Source organism: Schistocerca americana, chromosome X (assembly GCF_021461395.2).
Source record: "Schistocerca americana isolate TAMUIC-IGC-003095 chromosome X, iqSchAmer2.1, whole genome shotgun sequence".
NCBI lineage: Eukaryota > Metazoa > Arthropoda > Insecta > Orthoptera > Acrididae > Schistocerca > Schistocerca americana.
Genome location: NC_060130.1, coordinates 282374237 through 282394058, shown reverse-complemented (window position 1 = coordinate 282394058; position 19822 = coordinate 282374237). Strand labels below are relative to the sequence as shown.

Sequence of the window (19822 nt, the reverse complement as noted above, 5' to 3'; positions counted from 1 at the left end):
TGTGTTCTTTTTTCCATTTCCAGAAGTGTATTTTGGACCCTGTAGCTACATTGTCGACAGTGTCAGTACAGAGACAGGGATTAGTGGTCATGATGCCATCATAGCGACGATTGTTACTAAAACTAATAAATCCGTCAAGAAAGTTAGGAGAGTGTTTATGCTGGCAAGAGCAGACAGCAGTTGTTAGCGTACTGCTTAGACAATGAGTGGACATCATGTAGTTCCAATATAATGGGAGTAAAAGATTTATGGGCAAAGTTTAAACTGACTGTAATTCTCGAAGTGAAGAAATGTGAACCGACTATGTGGATGAAGGACGGAAAAAACCCATAATGATAAAATTCTCAAAATGCTGAGGAAACAGGGATTGCTGCACTCTCGCCTCCAAAAACAGCCCAGACATGTCGGGAGGCAAAAGTTAGAAGAAATTCGTGAGTCTATAGAAAGATCGAAGCGCAATAGCATTCAACTTCCACCGTGATACGTTAGCGAAAGATCGTACAGAGAACACGAGACGATACCGGTGCTAGTAAAATCGATAAGCGGATGAAAGGCTTCTTTGTCACCCCTCAAACAGTCTGTTAAACACTATCACCACATCTTTACGGCTCAGTGTCGAAATACTCGTAAGCGGACACCGCCAGCATGCGAGACGGATGCTGAGGAAGAAGAAGAAGAAGAAGAAGAAGAAGAAGGAAAAAAAATGATTCACGCAGAAGGAGCGTACAGAAATATCATCGTTTGATTATCGCACAGACTCCTGTAAAGAGGACATACAAAATAGGCAACAACCGAAAGAGCTGAAAACAAATATGCCACCAGTTGCGGCTGGAATTCCATTTCTGTATTACAGAGAGCACTCTTTGGCATTGGCCACTTACTCGCATATATCGCTAATTTCTCGCACAGAGCAAAGCACAAGTGACTTGAAAAAAGTGCAGGTGATACCCGTATAGAGGATGACTAAAAAACTGTCCCTCGAAATACCAGACCGATATCCCTAACGTTCGTTTGCTGCGGAGTTCTCGAGCATGTTCTGAGTTCGAATATAATAAATTTCCTTCAGATAGAAAACCTTCTGTCCACATATCAGCACGGATTTAGAAAGCATCGATCGTGTGAAACTCATGTTGCTCTATTTTCGCATGCTACCTAGCGAACCATGTGGGAAGATCAACAGTCAGATTTCATATTCCTAGATTTCCGGTAAACGTTTGGCTCTGTGCCCCAATGCAGACTGTTACCGAAGGCCCGACCATGCGAAATAGGTCCTGGATACGAGAGTGGTTCGAGGACTTCCTGAGTAATAGAACCCACTATGTTGTCCTGCACACTGAGTGTTCACCAGAGACAAGGATATCGTCAAGCACCGCTCTTGTTCTTCATATACATACACGATCTGGCGAATAGTGTGAGTAGCATTTGCGACTGTTTATTGATGACGCTGCAGTCACAGGGAAAGTGTCGTGGTGATTGACTGTAGGAGGGTAATGGATGATTTAGACAGAATCCCTATTTTGAGTGATGAATGGCATCTTGTTCTAATTGTAGAAAAATGTAAATTAAGAGAGACGAGTAGGAAATGAAATCCGGTAAAGTTCGAACACCTTATTAGCAGTGTGCTGCATGACACAGTCACATCGATTAAATACGAGTACGTAGACGTAACGTTGCAAAGCGAAATGAAAGATAACGAGCACGTAATAATGGTTGTTGGACAGAACAAATGATAGAATTCTGTTTATTGGGAGAATTTTAGGAGAGCGTAGCTCATCTATAAGGGAGACTGCGTGTAGAGCACTAGTGCAATCAAGTCTTGAGTACTGCTAGAGTGTTTGGGATCTCCACCAGGTCAGATTAAAGGAAGACATCGAAGGGATTCAGAGCCGTACTGCTAAATACACATTGTCCGTGAGAATTGCGGAAATACTTCGTGAACTAAAATGGAAATCTCTGGAGGGAAGACGGCGTTCTTTTCGCAAAATACTATTGAGAAAATTTAGATAAACTGCATTTGCGACTGACTGCAGGACGATTCTACTACTGACAACGTATATTTCGTGTAATGACGACAAAGGCAAGATAAGAGAATTTAGGGCTCGAACAGAGGCATATAGACAGTCGTTTCCCCTCGCTCCATTTGCGAGTGGAACAGGAAGGGGAATGACTAGTAGTGATACAAGGTACCCTCCGCCATGCACCGTATGGTGGCTTGCGCAGTATATATGTAGATGTAGATCTAATGTTACTCAGGAACCTTTTGCGTGATTTATTAAAAATGTGCCTTTCTTTGGAAGGTGCTTTGATGCTGAGCACACCTCACGCTTTCTTTTGTACATTTGAATATCATTTTAGTTTTATTTTTGTATTCAGAACTTCACAGAAACATATATTTTTTGCTATAAAGCATATGGTGCAGATTATATGTGCATAAGGTTGACTGTTTTGTTAATATTTTAGAGACTACTTCAGTTTGCGTTAGCCCTGCAACATTCGTTGTTGGAACTCTGCGCTGTTTGATACAGCACCTAGATAGGAAAATGTTAGGATAACATCATTTCTTGTTGATGTCCATAGGCCCGTATGCGGTGTTTCTCGTGTCGAACATAAAGAGAATGTGATTCCTCGTGGACCAGTGTGTGATTTCGGCTTCGCTGTACAGTAACTAATTTCGGAGTAGCGTCTGATGCTGCCCATACCTCAGAATGCTAAATTGAATGTAATTTATTAATCAAAATTTCCAAAATTGTACATCCACGAGAGTTTTATACCTGGTGACACCACTTGGTGAACTGGCTGCATGCACAGAATGGTTCATACTTCGTAGTACGATATGTTTCTTCAGGATACGTTCCTTCAAAAACAGCGAGAATAATCAACAAGCATACTCTTGATGTGATCTTTCACCTAATAGTCAAGACTCAAACCCTTCTGTGATCTGTGGAAGACGATCTGTTTTCACGTAAGGTGGGTATCTATGAAATTCCTTGTCAGTGTATAAAAGTGACATTGAACAATCACTACACACTATCCAAAAACAGTGCGTCGAACATCAGCGACACACTCACTTTCTGCAACCCAACAAATCTCCAGCAGATAAATATAGTATTGTCGCTGGTCATTGCATGGAACAGAGGAAAATCGAGATCCTAGCCACAGCCTCGTCTGATTGTGATTAAGTGTTCATGGAATCTGTGAAAGTACAATTAACAGATAACCTGCTCAACCGAGGCGAGGGTTTCCAGCTCGACAAATCACGGGAACCGCTTATTTCACATCTTCTCTTTCAGAGGAATTATTATTCTCAGTGTTCGCCGTCTTCTTCTTATTCAAACAAATGCCATCGATTGTAATTATTAACCACATAATTCTTAAATAGTGTACATTTTCTGTCTCGGCGCTTGCTATGTTTTATCCTTAGATGCATAAAGTTTTGCCTATCTGCTGCTCTTGTGCCGTCTGTCTTATCCCTGACATAACATTGTGTCAAATGGTTTTAATTCCGTCACCGAATCGCCTTGTAGATGGCTTTATGGTCAACAGCCAAAATATCGGAAGAAGAAACATTACTGTCTCGGATCCACGCCCTACAGATTGATAAATAAAATACCTTGTTTCCTAAAGGACCTAGCATTTTTATCAACTCTGATGATGGAGTGGACACGGCAGTCTGTCTTGCATGAAGTCATATTAGTGAACTGCAGTGAAGCAGTACTGCCTTCTAACTACGTAATATTACGTGCAAGCATTCAATTAATGCATATTTTCCTTATACATATTGCCTTTTATTATCAAGTAATTAGTAAAGGAGGCAGGTATGGCCGAAAATATACAGTTGAGAGAAAAAATACCTAAATAGATCGAGAAGCTAAGATCTTTGTAGAATTACAATCACAAGAACTATTCGCAAAAATACACAGAAGCTCTTCGCAGTTGCCTTTTGGTACCCTCTTTAGAAATCCCGCTGTTAGAAAATATGACTCTGAGCACTATGGGACTCAACTGCTGAGGTCATTAGTCCCCTAGAACTTAGAACTAGTTAAACCTAACTAACCTAAGGACATCACAAACATCCATGCCCGAGGCAGGATTCGAACCTGCGACCGTAGCGGTCTTGCGGTTCCAGACTGCAGCGCCTTTAACTGCACGGCCACTTCGGCCGGCCCCGCTGTTAGATAATTTTGTGTTTCATATCTAATCACAAATGGTTAATATTTTGGGTACTGTGCGAATGAGGATCTCACAAAATGTCAGTATTGGAATCCTGGTCTTTCAGCAAGTACAAATACCCATAAACACATAAAAAAACAAAAAACAGACGGGGAAAACAACGTTGCTGAATGATGTAACTTACTGATGAACAGTCTGAAAATTCGTTGCAGAAGTGTGTCTATAATTCTTCAGATGGTGCTCTCGTTTATGGTTCTTGAGAGAGATGACGCGATAGCAACATAGAAGATATGTTTTTTAGTTCGTGTCAGAAATACCTTGTCAGTGCCCTGGTTATATTTTAACACTTTTACATCAGTCCAATGCACATCATTAGATAGCCTACTAGATTGTGACACATTGGAAAAGCAAAAAAAACTGTTGAAAATGGTAAACCACATGATGGAATCAACAAAGTTTCTGTGTACTGGAAGGAAAGACATTTCTACAAAACTGAGTTCTCCGTTTGATATTTACAACAACGATAAGTAAGGAAGATTTCTACACCTCTGTCCGCTGCCTAACTCAGTTTTCTGACGTCTGTTCTGAACAGTTCCGAGATCGTCTGTTGCATCAGTGTCTGATGAACTGTTTTTGTTTTCAATCAAGAATACATCTACTTACCTCCCTGCGCAATTGTATACGATGTTACGGCCATATATCTTGTTTCATGTGTTAGGCATATTTTTGATAGTTACTATTATTTTCTGTCGTAGTTAGTAAGTAAATGGCTGCTCCCTCTTACAAATTACGAAAGAGTATTTTAACATACAGTACATCTGATCTGACTGTGTAGACATAATTTAAAGCTATGCAAACCGCAGGTCACTTTTCTGAAGAGCAGTTACTTTAATCGAAGTGAGAATATTCAGCGTCTGTTCGTACGGAGTCATCTGCGATCGCATTTCTGAACATGAACTGCTGGGCGCTGGGACACGTTTCTTGCCTCTCAAAAAGCCAGTGAGTGTACTTGGCCTAAATACGCATTGTACTTTACTGCATTGAGTCACGTTGTTACGCAAATACTAGCTCCGGCTGCCACACGGCGTGCGGCGCGGCAACAGCTGCGGATCCGTAACGGGTTTCTCTGCAGGTGTTTTTTTTATACCAACCTTCAGAAGGTGAGAGTACAACAAAAACGTAAATTAATGGCATAGAGGAAACAAAACAGGATAATTATAATTAGAGCGATTAATGGATTTGCAAATACCTCTGTTACAACAATAGTTTGAGGTTTATGTCTTTTCATTCATTTGCTTATTTTTATTTTTAGAGTTCTTTTCGTCAAACCATCGAAGAGAGACATTTGTCATTGAGACTATTAATATGGTGCATTTATATTCGAATTCTTTTTGAGCTCTCACTTTCTCGGTATGACTAGCAACGAAAGAGCTCTCCACAGATAAAAGTTGCCAATTAAATTCACTTCAACTTGTCGCCATTGTTTTGCAGAGCGGTGTAAAAGATTAGTTTGTGTTGCTCGGTTTGTTTTATTACTTCCTGTATGGTCATTTCGTAATACTCTTACAGGAAGATCATTACAAACGCACTGATGGATTGCTAGGCACATATACGCTTGACTTTATTTAACATTTTGGCGCAAGGGCAGAAATAATATTAGCAAAGACAGTCCCTCCATTTTTACTACTTTTTCTGTTCGCAACAAAATGCATTTCCATAACTTGGTCTGACAAAATCCAATCACTCCCCCATTTCCCTCTTTAATTTATTGATATAACTTTGTATGTGTGTGTATTTATAAAAGTTTTAGTACTGTACGTCGCGCCTTACAGCTCTCAAATATTGATGAAAAGTCAGTTTTAATTGTTTGCATCAAAGGTGCTAGTTATTTACTACCTACCTAGTTTCGAGCTTCGCCCATTTTCAAAAGCTACGTATTTTCTGCTTGGGATACAATTGGTGTGAGCAGTTCTATTTAAGTCATTAAATTTTAAGCTGTAGCTCAGATCTTCATTATGCAGCACGATCTGATCCACGTGCCAATGATATTTCAAGCATAACGGACAATTAGTTCTCGTTGGAGTTCACTGTGTGTCACGCTGACTTATTTTCGTAGGTGTTATCGAGAAATCCAACGAGAACAAATTCTCCTTTATATATGAAACATTGTTGTCATGTGGATCAGATTCTGCCGCATAATCAAGCTCTGAGGAACAGATGAAGTGTGATGACATAAATAGAACTATTCACACCAATTATATCTTAAATACAAAAGAAATGCTTATGAAAATGAGCAAAGCCCGAAACTAGTCGTCCAGTAAATGGTGACGTAGTAGCTTTGGTGCAAACAGTTAAAAATTTCTTTTCTTCACTATGTGTATTTGTGTTTGTGTGTGTTTCCTTGCTGCTGGTGAGGACTGCTCAAAATAAAAAATGGTTCAAATAGCTCTGAGCACTATGGGACTTAACTTCTGAGGTCATCAGTCCCCTAGAACTTAGAACTACTTAAACCTAACTAACCTAAGGACATCACACACATCCACGCCCGAGGCAGGATTCGAACCTGCGACCGTAGCAGTCGCGCGGTTCCAGATTGTAGCGCCTAGAACCGCTCGGCCACTCCGGCCGGCGGAGGACTGCTCATTCAAGAAGATTTTACAGCAATTTAAGTCTTTTCATAATCTAAACAGTCTAGCTAAAATACTAATACCGTATCGCAAAACTTAAATGCATGGTCACAAGAATTAATGGGACATTTTAACACAAAATACTGTACTGTCTTTAGGATGTACGTTTACTGCTATTCTCTGCACCTACCGTCAAACAGATTTCTTCTGACCTCTTTCTTTTCATTTGCAGAGTTAAGGTGTACAATGTACTAATCGCAACATGTCATGTGCATTATTTCTCGAATTTGTGTATATCACCAGTAATGAAACTTACTTCGAAGTAAGTAATGGTAATTCTACATCTAAGGAAGCTGGATCATACAGGTTCTGTATAGAAAACAAAGGGTACTATTTAAAGACATAGCATAGCATTACGTTTGCGATAATCGCCGATTGTGGACGGCTCGGTGGAGCATATTTGCTTTCTACATAGGTATAGGAGGGATGGCGAAATACAAAGAAACATCGTTTGCTTTGGCGGTTTCCTCACATGCAGCCCCAGAGGGAAAATGGGGGATATAAATTACTGTGTCCTGTTCATTCCATACGACAGTTCAATATGAAACCCTGTTATTTATTCATTAGCGTTAAAACTGGAGATGTGGAATTTTATATTACTTTTATATTTTACATTAATATAATATTAATAGAGGGACTGACAACGTTCCACCTTGAGTGGAGAACCATTCAACTTTTGCTGGGATTCAGACAGGGAAACGACTCCACTGCCGTATCAGAGTTGTTGGTCTGGGAATCGAACCCAGTCCCTGCTCATCAGCTACGGGCTACCAACACTGCTAGGCCGTGGAAGTGCGGACACACGATAGGGGAGGCGAGCCCTGCAGGTCCCGTGTTGTGGTGCGGCTGAGAGCGAGTGGAGTGGGCGCTTGCTCCCTCCACCCAACAGCTTTCCCTCTCCATTTCAAAGATGGCGAGCGAGTGGAACACTGGTGCGGCCGCAGCTCGCCTCTCATAGTTGCGCTATGTGTGGCTGAAGCTCGAATGACCGTGTTTTGACTGTCGGCTCCGCTTATTTCACATTAATGGTCACCTAAGTGAGTCTCGCACCTCTAGTGAAATCGTGTGTTAACGCTGAAAGTGAATGAGATGTTAACGGCTACTCACGCACAGCTGCTAGCTGCTTTGGAAGCTGACCCAAATCTCAACTTATCACTTTCTCTTTCCAGGTATGGCGATCAGAAGGGCTGTGATATTTATACTGGTAAGTACAAAACTTATTTTAGTACGTTTCACTGACAACTTTCATTATAAGGGGAAATCTGCCCAGTAACAAGAGCCTTGACAGTAACTTGTTGGTGCTGTAAGCGTGTGTTCCATGATGTCCATTATTATGTATTGTTGTATTTAATATTAATGAACTGGAAACAAGATTCAGAATGTGCAAGTAACTGATTTTACAGTTGAAAAGTATTTCAGAGCTACGAACGATACGTGAAAGCTATTTTTATATCCAGCACAGCTGACATTCACTCAAGCAGTGACGTAATCTTCAACATCTTTTAACCTTATACAGTTGTCATTGCCTCTCCCTCCTGAAATATGAATTTTGTTGCTTCCTGTACATTCGCCAACATCATTATGAAATTTCGTAGATGAACCTCCCAACCCGATTAATGTGAAACATTTAACTAGATACACCACAATCCTTAAACGCTTCGCATCTGTCGTGACACAGTTAGGCCTAGGTATGTGTGCTTCTGAACAGCAGCTATTTAAAAATCTCTTGAATGGGTACGATGTTCGTTGACGTAATTTAACCGGTTGTAATTTTTTTTTCTCAGATGACACACAATCTCCGATTGATCCCAAGGCATTTATTAGCGGGAACTGCAGATTAGATTAAGGTTGTCGCTGACATTTTTTCATACTTGTGAAGGTAAATTGACTCTAAAAAATAAGAAATGACATTTTTTAAAATTTACTGTCATTTGCACGGTTCCAAATTCTGACTGTTTCGAAAAGCTTCACCGAGGAAATTATTGGGTACAAAGCATTTTTCCGCCGTTTTCGTGCAAGAAGGGTTCATACTGTCGCCTCTTACAGTAAGCCCATTTTCCTCCTGAAGTACCCGGTAACTTGATGTGTATATAAATATCATTATTCATTTTGTTGTTGAAGCACTTGATATTTAGTCTTCAGCGCTTTTCTTACATGCGTGCATTAAGACTGCAGATCGTATTTACAACAAAGCCGCGTTTTCTTAGTATTTTTTACTGTCTGATGATTTTGATGATTTCTTGGTTCACAAACACGACATAACCTTCATTCAGTATCGTCACGGAACCTCCTATATGTCAATCAACTCAGTACTTTTATTGGTAATATCAGAAAGAATCTGAATATTGCATTTTACGCATTTCAAAAACGTAATATTGAGTACACATTTCACAAGTTTTAAATTACGAAACCTGTCTACAGCGACATGTGCTGATGTCATAAACCTTCGACCTGGAAGTGAAATAATAGTTAATGATCTGTTGTGTGACTCGGCAGGCTTATACCAAATTGTACTCTCAATTATGCAGAAGATCCTGGTGTTTGACGGTAATTCTAGTATTTCACACCATTATGAAGAACCATAATATAAGGATGGAAGGATGTTAGTATGCGTAGTTGATGGACCACATTTTTTTGGCATAACATTTGTAGAGAAAAAATACGCCTGCGCCAACAGGTGGGTAGCGGCTGGATCCATTACAGACGGAACAAGATTTTAATATTCTCCTACTCAGTTTCAATGCGACGAAAAAGCATGTACACCTAAACTTCAATTATCAGGCCCTTGGTGTTGTAACATACTGTTCAACGTCTTTCCACTTGAAAATTCACGGATGGAGTGTGGGAAGCACGTCTGTGTAGACGCCCCCCTGAAGTCGTCCTCGCGACGTTTACGTGGGCCATGTTTAGTAACACGAAAGACGTTAATTCATCGTTGGTTGAAACCCTACTACCGCGCAGCTTCGTAAGCAAATTTTCACTACGAAAACGGTGTCTTTTTTTTTCTACTGATACAGGTTGTTCTGTAAAACTATTGTATGGGATGAAAGCAATGGTAACAACCAATTGTACGTTCATTCTATACACATGTATGACTTCCCCTGTTAATGCAACACGACACAGACTATGCGCATTCGCAACAGGTAGCAAAATCATGTTGCAGGCTGATTTTCAGAGATAAGCATCCCAGAACGGTACCACAGAACTGCTGTCTACCACTGCCATTAAACCAGAGTGACAGTGTCGTTTCACATTCTACACAGATTGCTATTCACATGCACTTGCATTATAAGACTGAACCAGTTATAATTATTATTTATTATTAGTGAGAAGTGTCAGCTTTTTGAAATACTGCTTTATTGGACCTTGTAAGTGTGTCTCTTTACAAACTTGACCTCGCATAGACTCTTTGATGTATTATATTCCTTACGAGAAGAAAAACTTCTTAACCAAGATCGCAATAAAATACTGTGTTGTGGATAACCGGTTTCGGTAAACTATGTTACATGAGATCTTCGTACAGGTTATTACAAAAATCTTGTGCCAGATGAACACAAAATCTTTCTATTAAATCTCCAAATGCACAACATATGACATGATTGATATGTTGGCACGTCATACGCTGTAAAGGAATAGGACAAGTGCAGAGATTTTGTTTCCTCGTTAGGACGAAAGCAGTATTCACAAGTAAAAACTAGCTATTGCCCCGAACTGATTTTGGGTGAGTTATAGGATCCGAACAGACTTGAATTGACTTCATGTCTACCTGTACAACACGACCACGATCTAGCGTTGGGTGAGGGAGAGGGGGGCGTAACAGTTTATTGCTCCCCCCGGCCCCCCTCGCCCCAAAATAGAACTCGTTGTCACCTCCGCTTCTAAGATGTTACAGATACATAGGATTTTAATAGCACTCAAATATAATTCGAAATTTAATGAGCTCACTACATCGTTTTAGCCTAGCATTAAAGACTGTGCAAGTAAGAGACTTAAGCATTCGTCCGAAAATTTTAGAAGTGCATGTGTCATGCAATTCGTTTAAGAACTATAAACAGCAAACACTCTCTTTGCCAACCTTTTCTACATCTACATCTGCATGGATCCTGTGCAAATCACACTTAAGTGACTGGCAGAGTGTTCATCGAACCTTCTTCACAATATTTCTCTATTATTGCAGTCTCAAATAGCGCGCGGAAAAAAGGAACACCTCCATCTTTCCGTGCGAGCTCTGATTTCCCTTATTTTATTCTGATGATCGTTCTCCCTATGTAGGCCGGCGTCAACAAAATATTTTCGCATTCGGAGGAGACAGTTGGTGATTGAAATTTCATAAGAAGATTCCGCCGCAACGAAAAATGCCTTTGTTTTAATTATGTCCACCCCAACTCCTGTATCACTCCTGTGACACTCTCTCCCCTATATCTCGATAATGCTCTTCTTTGAACTTTCTCGATGTTCTCCGTTAATGCTATCTGGTAAGGATCCTAGACCGCGCAGCAGTACTAGAAAAGAGGACGGACAAGCTTGGTGTAGACAGTCTCTTTAGTAGATCTGTTACATTTTCTGAGTGTTCTGCCAGTAAAACGCAGTCTTTGGTTTGCTTTCCACACAACATTTTCTATGTGCTCTTTCCAATTTAAGTTATTCGAAATTTTAATTCCTAAATATTTAGTTTTAATTTATACGATCTAAAATCGAAGCGTGCGCTCGCCATTATCAGAGTTTCGCTTATCTCTCTTATTGTGAACAAATGTTTGCACACTACGGCTATACGATCGTGTACATGGGGGATCGCTGCTTGTTTCCGCCTTCGTTCGAAAAAGTCAGTCTTCCTGTTACATATTTGTAGTGTAAAGCGTCGTTCAGCTTCCTATTGTTCGCTGGTTCGACCCGTAGTTTCACGAACCATGTCAAGTTTATTGTAGTCACTAGATACAGTCTGCCTGTGAACGGCTGCCTGCATTGAGGCTGCAAGCCCATCTACGAGGACAAGCCCTAAGGCGAGCATCTGACAGGTGTCCTTATCTCCTAGAATGGCTTGTGTTTAGGGAGAACCATGAACCCCGGCCGTGCAGCATACCAAGTGGACACGGAGAAGCACGTTATGCCGAGCCGTTGCGCCCCCGAGCGCTGGCACGTGTGCAGCAGGGGCTGGCCGGCCGTGTCCGCGCTGTTGCCGGTGATGTCAGCCGTAGAAGGTCGGTCACGTGACTGCCCACGGAAGGCCGACGAGCTCCGCGACCCGGCGCGCCGGACACGGATTTCGGCCATTCTCGGATTGCGAGACACTCGCCTCTGCTTACCCGAGGCCGTATCATATTTGTATGCGCTATTTCTCTATAGCGCAAAAGAGCAACGAATTATGCGAATTATTGCTCAGTTATGCAGGAAAATTAAAGAGATCTTTGGAGAAAAGAGAACCACTTACATGAATATCAAGAGCTCAGATGGAAACCCAGTTCTAAGCAAAGAAGGGAAATCAGTAAGATGGAAGGAGTATATAGAGGGTATATACAGGGGCGATGTTCTCGAGGACAATATTATGGAAATGGAAGTGGATGTAGATGAAGATGAAAAAGGAGATATGATACTGCGTGCAGAGTTTGACACAGCACTGAAAGACCTAAGTCGAAACAAGGCCCTGGGAGTAGACAACATTCCATTAGAGCTACTGATAGCCTTGGCAGAGCCAGGCCTGACAAAACCCTACCATTTAGTGAGCAAGATGTATGAGAGAGGCGAAATACCCTCAGACTTCAAGAACAATATAATAATTCCAATCCCAAAGAAAGCAGGTGTTGACAGATGTGAAAATTACCGAACTATCAGTTTAATAAGCCACGGCTGCAAAATACTAACACGAATTCTTTACAGACGAATGGAAAAACTGGTAGAAGCCGACCTCGGGGAACATCAGTTTGGATTCCGTAGAAATGTTGGAACACATGAGGCGATACTGAAAAAAAATGGCTCTGAGCACTATGGGACTTAACATCTATGGTCATCAGTCCCCTAGAACTTAGAACTACTTAAACCTAACTAACCTAAGGACAGCACACAACACCCAGCCATCACGAGGCAGAGAAAATCCCTGACCCCGCCGGGAATCGAACCCGGGAACCCGGGCGTGGGAAGCGAGAACGCTACCGCACGACCACGAGATGCGGGCGGCAATACTGACCCTACGACTTGTCTTAGAAAATAGATTAAGGAAAGGCAAACCTACGTTTCTAGCATATGTAGACTTAGAGAAAGCTTTTGACAATGTTGACTGGAATACTGTCTTTCAAATTCTGAAGGTGGCAGGGGTAAAATACAGGGAGCGAAAGGCTATTTACAATTTGTATAGAAACCAGATGGCAGTTATTAGAGTCGAGGGGTATGAAAGGGAAGCAATGGTTGGGAAGGGAGTGAGACAGGGTTGTAGCCTATCCCCGATGTTATTCAGTCTGTATATTGAGCAAGCAGTAAAGGAAACAAAAGAAAAATTCGGAGTAGGAATTAAAATCCATGGAGAAGAAATAAAAAGTTTGAGGTTCGCCGGTGACATTGTAATTCTGTCATGGACAGCAAATGACCTGGAAGAGCAGCTGAACGGAATGGACAGTGTCTTGAAAGGAGCATATAAGATGAACATCAACAAAAGCAAAACGAGGATAATGGAATGTAGTCGAATTAATTCGGATTATGCTGCGGGAATTAGATTAGGAAATGAGACGCTTAAAGTAGTAGATGAGTTCTGCTATTTGGGGAGCAAAATAACTGATGATGGTCGAAGTAGAGAGGATGTAAAATGTAGACTGGCAATGGCAAGGAAAGCGTTTCTGAAGAAGAGAAATTTGTTAACATCGACTATAGATTTAAGTGTCAGGAAGTCGTTTTTGAAAGTATTTGTATGGAGTGTAGCCATGTATGGAAGTGAAACGTGGACGATAAATAGTTTAGACAAGAAGAGAATAGAAGCTTTCGAAATGTGGTGCTACACAAGAATGCTGAAGATTAGATGGGTAGATCACATAACTAATAATGAGGTATTGAATAGAAGTGGAGAGAAGAGAAATTTGTGGCACAACTTGACTAGAAGCAGGGATCGGTTGCATATTCTGAGGCATCAAGGGATCACCAATTTAGTACTGGAGGACAGCGTGGAGGGTAAAAATCGTAGAGGGAGACCAAGAGATGAATACACTAAACAGATTCAGAAGGGCGTAGGTTGCATTAGGTACTGGGAGATGAAGAAGCTTGCACAGGAGAGAGTAGCATGGAGAGCTGCATCGAACCAGTCCGTGGAGTGAAGACCACGACAACAACAACAACAACAACATGCAGGATAAGTATCACATATTTCTACAGGAGGTAGTATTGGCCAAAACCAGAAGAAAATTTCCTGTATTGATATGTCCCGAAACCAATATCTGTTAAGATATGGACCAGTGACCGATCTGACCTCTCATTCCCATCTGTCTGTAGACACTATAGCCCATGCTGCATGTGACTGCCACAGATGCTGACACGTCCTTTAGCCATTTTTCGCACTCTTTTAAATACACTTGGCTCCATTTGGGTTGCATCACATGCGTCGGTCACACGCTCCCTTGACGCCTGAATATTGTCGACGTTTTGGGCATACATCAATGTCTTTAAATGTATCCATAGCCAGAAACCCAACGGATTCAGGTACGATGAACGTCGGAGCTGTGCTACCAGACCTCCTCGACCAACCCACTGCCCACGAAACGTCGTGGTGAGGTATAGTCGTACAATCTGTAGAAAATTGGTCGGTGCCCCGTCGCACATAAGCTAGAATTGTTGTCTTACTACAAGGTTAACGTTTACCAATAGAGCTGCTAATTCGTCGCGCAGAAATCGGTGATACACAGCATCTGTTAATCCGCCCGCGAAAAGCATAGGTCCCGAGTTCGAGACTCGGTCCGGTACACAGTTCTAATCTGCCAGGAAGTTTTATTTCATAAACGGTATGGCCGACTGATTCTGTCACTGACAATTCCTTCCCATACGTTGCATCTGCCCACACGTGCGTGTTGTGATAATTTACTATTTCCTCTCTTGTGAATCATGCCTAATTTGTAAATAAAATGTGAACAGCGGATCTTCAGCAGCCCATATCTCAACAGGTATTGGTTTCCGAATGTGTAATTACTCTGAGCCAGCTCTTCGTGGAAAGAGAACTCGCGAAATTGACTTCCTATACGAAGGCTCGTCAGAATAATACGCGATATCACATTTTCCGTATGGAAGAAACTGTTGACGTTAATTTTCTTAACACAGTTTCCATATCGTTTCTTAATATGGATACTACTTTTAAGCTCGGTGGTGTGTGGCTTGGTGGTTCAGCAACAAAGAGATTACATTAGTAGTGAACATCTTCAGCACATCAAATGGTAAAAGTATTGTGGGGTAATACTAAGAAGTGAGATGATATCAGACGATTTCGTAAAATCGGTTCCATATTAGAGAAGACAGAATTGCTGGAAATATGCTGACGAAAGGCAAGGCATTTGTAAAGGAATTCGCGTACAAGGCGTAGGTGTGACCCATGCTGGTGTATTGTTCCAGTGTCTGGAGTCGTTATCAAGTAGGTGTGACAACAGACGTTAACTTCACAGAAGAGCATCGTCTAAGGTCTGTTTAGCCCATACGAAAGTTTAAAATAAATGCTCGGATTTGAAAGAAAGAGGACGTAGTTCTCATGAAACCATACTGCGTAAATTAAGAAAAAATCTTTATTCGAAGAAGACTGTGCGAATATTAACCTGTTATCATGGTATATCTCGCGTAGAGATAATGAGAATAAGAAAAGGGAGGAGACTTGCACAGAATAGGCTAGCGTGAAAAGCTGTAGCAAACCAGTTCTCGAACTGAAGACCACGGGCGTCTTCTTTACAAGAAACGCTTAAGTAACGTAAGAATAGTATGCACATTCAAGGTAGGGTCATCAAACGCTTGTGACCGTGTCAGCAAAGTGTCCTGGACGTTGGAATAACTTTGTGAAGGTAGTTTCTTAGACCTGACAAAACTTTGACACATGATTATCCTGCAACAAATTATACTTCTCGTCAAATTTTCCCCTACTCAATTGAGTGTTGAATTTCGGAAAGCAGCAACATTCATGAATGCCAGACTTATGACTTTCCCGTTTTAAAGAAGCATTTACGTATACATCATCATAAGTATCACTGTTCTACTGATCGTCTAAAACTAGTTACAGAGCAACTCTTTAAGGTTATTTACCAGAGTTTACGTGCATTCAAGAAGTCAGTGTCAGTCCTCGCTCAGAAAATAGGCGCTGGAGACAGATATGAGAACCCCGTTTTGCTGTCCTGGGCAAGGTAGTGGTTTGCGATTGCCTTCCTCCGACTTGTAATTTAGCGTTAGATGTGTATCTGCGTAGTATGTCTCGACTGTGATAAGTAATGTTATGCTGTATTTGTGTTGTTATGGATAAAATAAAAAGAAACGGTGAAACCAAACTAGATACCAGCGCACAAACACTTCCCTTGAAGAACATCAAATGAGTCCCTGAGTTTAGCAGATCACCGCCAATAGTGTTCCGTGACCCCATTCAGTGAAAATGCATTCGGTGACAATTTCTTCATTTAAGATGATTCGTACCGACCACAGCAGAGTCAGCCTCCACAAGAAGTGCGCTGGCGACCTCGCCTAAACAGACGGGTTTGTGACAATACACAAATACAACTAAGAGCTCGCACTTTTCGTCAACAGAGATAAAGCACCAGTGCAACGATTATGGATTCATATAACGCTCAAAAAGTTGTTATTTTACTGTCATCATATCCGCTAAAATCATAAGAGCTCATTTTCAAATTCACTGTTTTTAAGACACTGCCAGGAAATACTGTAGTTGAGATGGCTACCTTTATGGAGAGATAACCCTTCTGCCAACATGACAAATGAAGATGGCACCCGACTATGATTACTCGAGTGGACGTCCTGCAACTCGATCGCAACATTTTTATCGTAGCCACATCACTGGAGCCACAGACGCTGAGCCTTTCACTAGAATTGTATATATTGTCTATAATCAGTATTTTCATTCGGTTAAGTCCCATGGTCGACAAAATCTAGATGCCGGAGCCAACAATGGGTAGGAAGAATAGCTACAGGCCGTAAAACGACCGGGCACGGCCGACTTCCTTCCCCTAATCCGATGAGACCGATGACCTCGCAATTTGGTCTTTTCCCCCAAATCAACCCAACCCGTAAATCGACCATTGTCCAGAATATCACTTCCCAACTCAAAAGTGTACAATAACAACATATGATCAGCCATAGCACACTGAAATATATCGGCATTTTGGGGTAGAGAATCCCGCCTAGCACACCACTATCTGTGCTAACACCTCGACATGGAGATTACCGATAATCATGGACATACCTCTTTCACAGCATGTGCAATTCTTGCGCTGATGTCCTCATTCGGAGGTATCTTAAGATGGATGAAATACGAGTAGCATCCAAGCTAAATCTTTACAGTGACACAGATGAAGAATATAAGACCCTGCTGACAGATAATGTGGACTCATCTGTTTGCCAGTGGGAAGCCGCTGAAGACCTACGCATTCAGCACAACAGTACCCTATCCCATCGCTCCGAACTGTGTCATATTGATTCAATGTACACAACACGAATACGAGGTTACTTCCCTGAACCACCAGTTCACCTAGTCTAAGCCAAAGTGACGACATCTAGCATGTTACTGACGGGAATGTGCTCCTGAGCGATAATGGAACAAAATGGTTCCCCACCGTTTTGAGTATCTGCGAATTCAGTGCCATGACGAGCCATCGCCATCATCATGAAGAAAGGGATGTTTCTTTATATAAGGAAGGAGTGACGAATTTTAGATCTGGTTACTTCATATTCTAATATCTATTATCACGAACAGTGTCCACACCGTACCAAACACATTACTCCTTTGCCAGTATTCTGAGGTTATTTTCATTTGCCTTTTATTTCATTCTTGACGACTTTTGTTGATACCGAGAAGGAGACACTATATCTCCACAAGGAGACGGGTCTTACAGGTCAGTTTCAGATTTCCTCCTTAGTTCAACATCTATTAATACCAACCCCCGAATGCATCGCAAATAAAACGTCATTGTCGTATCACCCGTAGATTGCCCGCCTTCCAGCTGTTGTTGCTGGTCATTCCTTGTTCAGAGGCGATATAACGCCGGGAATTACGAAAGGAAAGGTGCTATGGAAGTGGAATTTGTAGCCAAGAAAGATTCATATTGCGATTAGTTGAAAAGAGCTGCGTTTTTATTTACACCGTGAGAAAGAAATTTTCCAGAAGGCTGTTCAGAAATGTCTGATTTCATCAGAAGAATTAAGAAACATTTATAACCAGTATGAAAATAATGTTACTTCCTTTTCGAAGTACGAGTACTGCTACTGAAATCCACCACTGGTAATGAATCATCATTTTTCTACGCTACTTCTATCTTTAAAAAAAAATTGTAAAATTCATTAGCTCCGTATCTCACAGTTGATCGACCTGATCTCCGTTACAATTTCTTTGGAAGTTTTTCAAGTAAATCTGGCGCATTTCTAATCATCAATAAGAAGTGCAAACTGAGATCTCCAGAAGATGGTTACTGCACTAACTTACATTCTATATCCCAGTAATGGTGTACTACAGAAGAGTATCCCTAGTGCAGTGACTGATCCCAACGCTTGTAGGGACAGAATTAGCGCCCTCACGAAAGTGGCATAGAGTCGATTCTTTGAAGGTAGGGAAAATGGAAGGCCGTATAGCTCCATTTCAGGATAAGTCTTCCAAATCATTTCGCATAAATTTACCTCGGTCATGAAAATTAGGTAGTACTTTGTATAATGCCTAAATTTTGTACAGGTGGGATTTTACTGAAAGTGAGAACAGCAGCCACTCACTGTTATTAGTGGTTGGTTTTTATTCCATTAGGAATTCACATGTATTTCCACATAGCCACGGTCTCATTATGCCACTTTTTGACATAACGGTCTTAAGATTACCCAGTAAAAAAAGGCGTAAGCATTTGATTAACAAGATCCGTCTTCTAGCAAGAACACAATGATATATTTGTCTTTACCGAAACATGTTTCACTATAGTTGTGGCTCGATCAATGGAGTTTACTGTATTCTCCTGATATTACTTTTTCGGTTTTCTGTAACTATTTATTCAGTAGCTGTGTACCATTGCGGTTTTAGTGGACCTGCTTTGAAACTTTTTAGGTGTGATAGTGGAATCGTAAACGAGAACAAGAAAAAAACACCAAAAACAGTAAAATAGCAATAAGACCTTACAAAATATTGGTAACGCATATGACAGAGCTCAGAGCAAGTTTGCTACAACGAAGATATACATTAATTGCAATGTCTCACAAAAAAGTGGAGTATCAAGAAGACATTGTCAGTACTCAATGTAATTTCGTTCACGTGGACACCATCGGCGGTTATGTAAATGATGAGATTTGCAGTTCTCTGTGAAAGGTAGAAGATCCACCAGAATGCATTCGTGTTGTTCGTGTTTAGCGTTGTTAACAGGCCTGGTAGTGTATATAAGGAGCGTGAAAAGCGCCATATATCGAGTGATCAATGTGAAGGACATGGAGATGTCTTAAGGCAACTGGCTCGTCCCTGGCGAGGAGCGAGGTTCAAATCCCCGTCCTGCTCTCGATTCGTAGGTTTTCCGTAGTTTCCCTAAATCGATTACAGCGAATGTCGGGATGGTTCCTTTGTAAAGGAAGTGGTCGCTTTCCTTCTCCAACATTTCCCTGTCAGAGTTTGTATTACGTCTTGTAAAACTCGTCGTCGATGGGATGTTAAACACTGATTTTCTTTTCCTTTTATTCTAATCGATTCCGTAACTGGCGAATAGATTGCATTTGTTATGGCTCTGAAAAGATTTGATGATTCTGGTAGTATGGAGTGGGCTTATTTT

The 19822-nt window shown here is 41.2% G+C and overlaps 1 protein-coding gene across 2 annotated transcripts in view; it reads left to right on the top strand.

Moving 5' to 3' along the window:
- Nucleotides 1-19822, top strand: part of LOC124555116 (cuticlin-4) — a 248103-nt gene that overhangs the window by 74177 nt on the left and 154104 nt on the right. The window contains exons 1-2 of one of the 2 annotated variants that reach the window (XM_047128920.1): nt 7763-7894; nt 8027-8061. In XM_047128920.1, coding sequence (XP_046984876.1) covers nt 8029-8061 — 33 coding nt within the window. In that variant the 5' untranslated portion in view covers nt 7763-7894; nt 8027-8028. Of the gene's footprint in view, nt 1-7762; nt 7895-8026; nt 8062-19822 lie in introns of those variants that run through there. The other variant, XM_047128919.1, reaches the window with a different exon arrangement.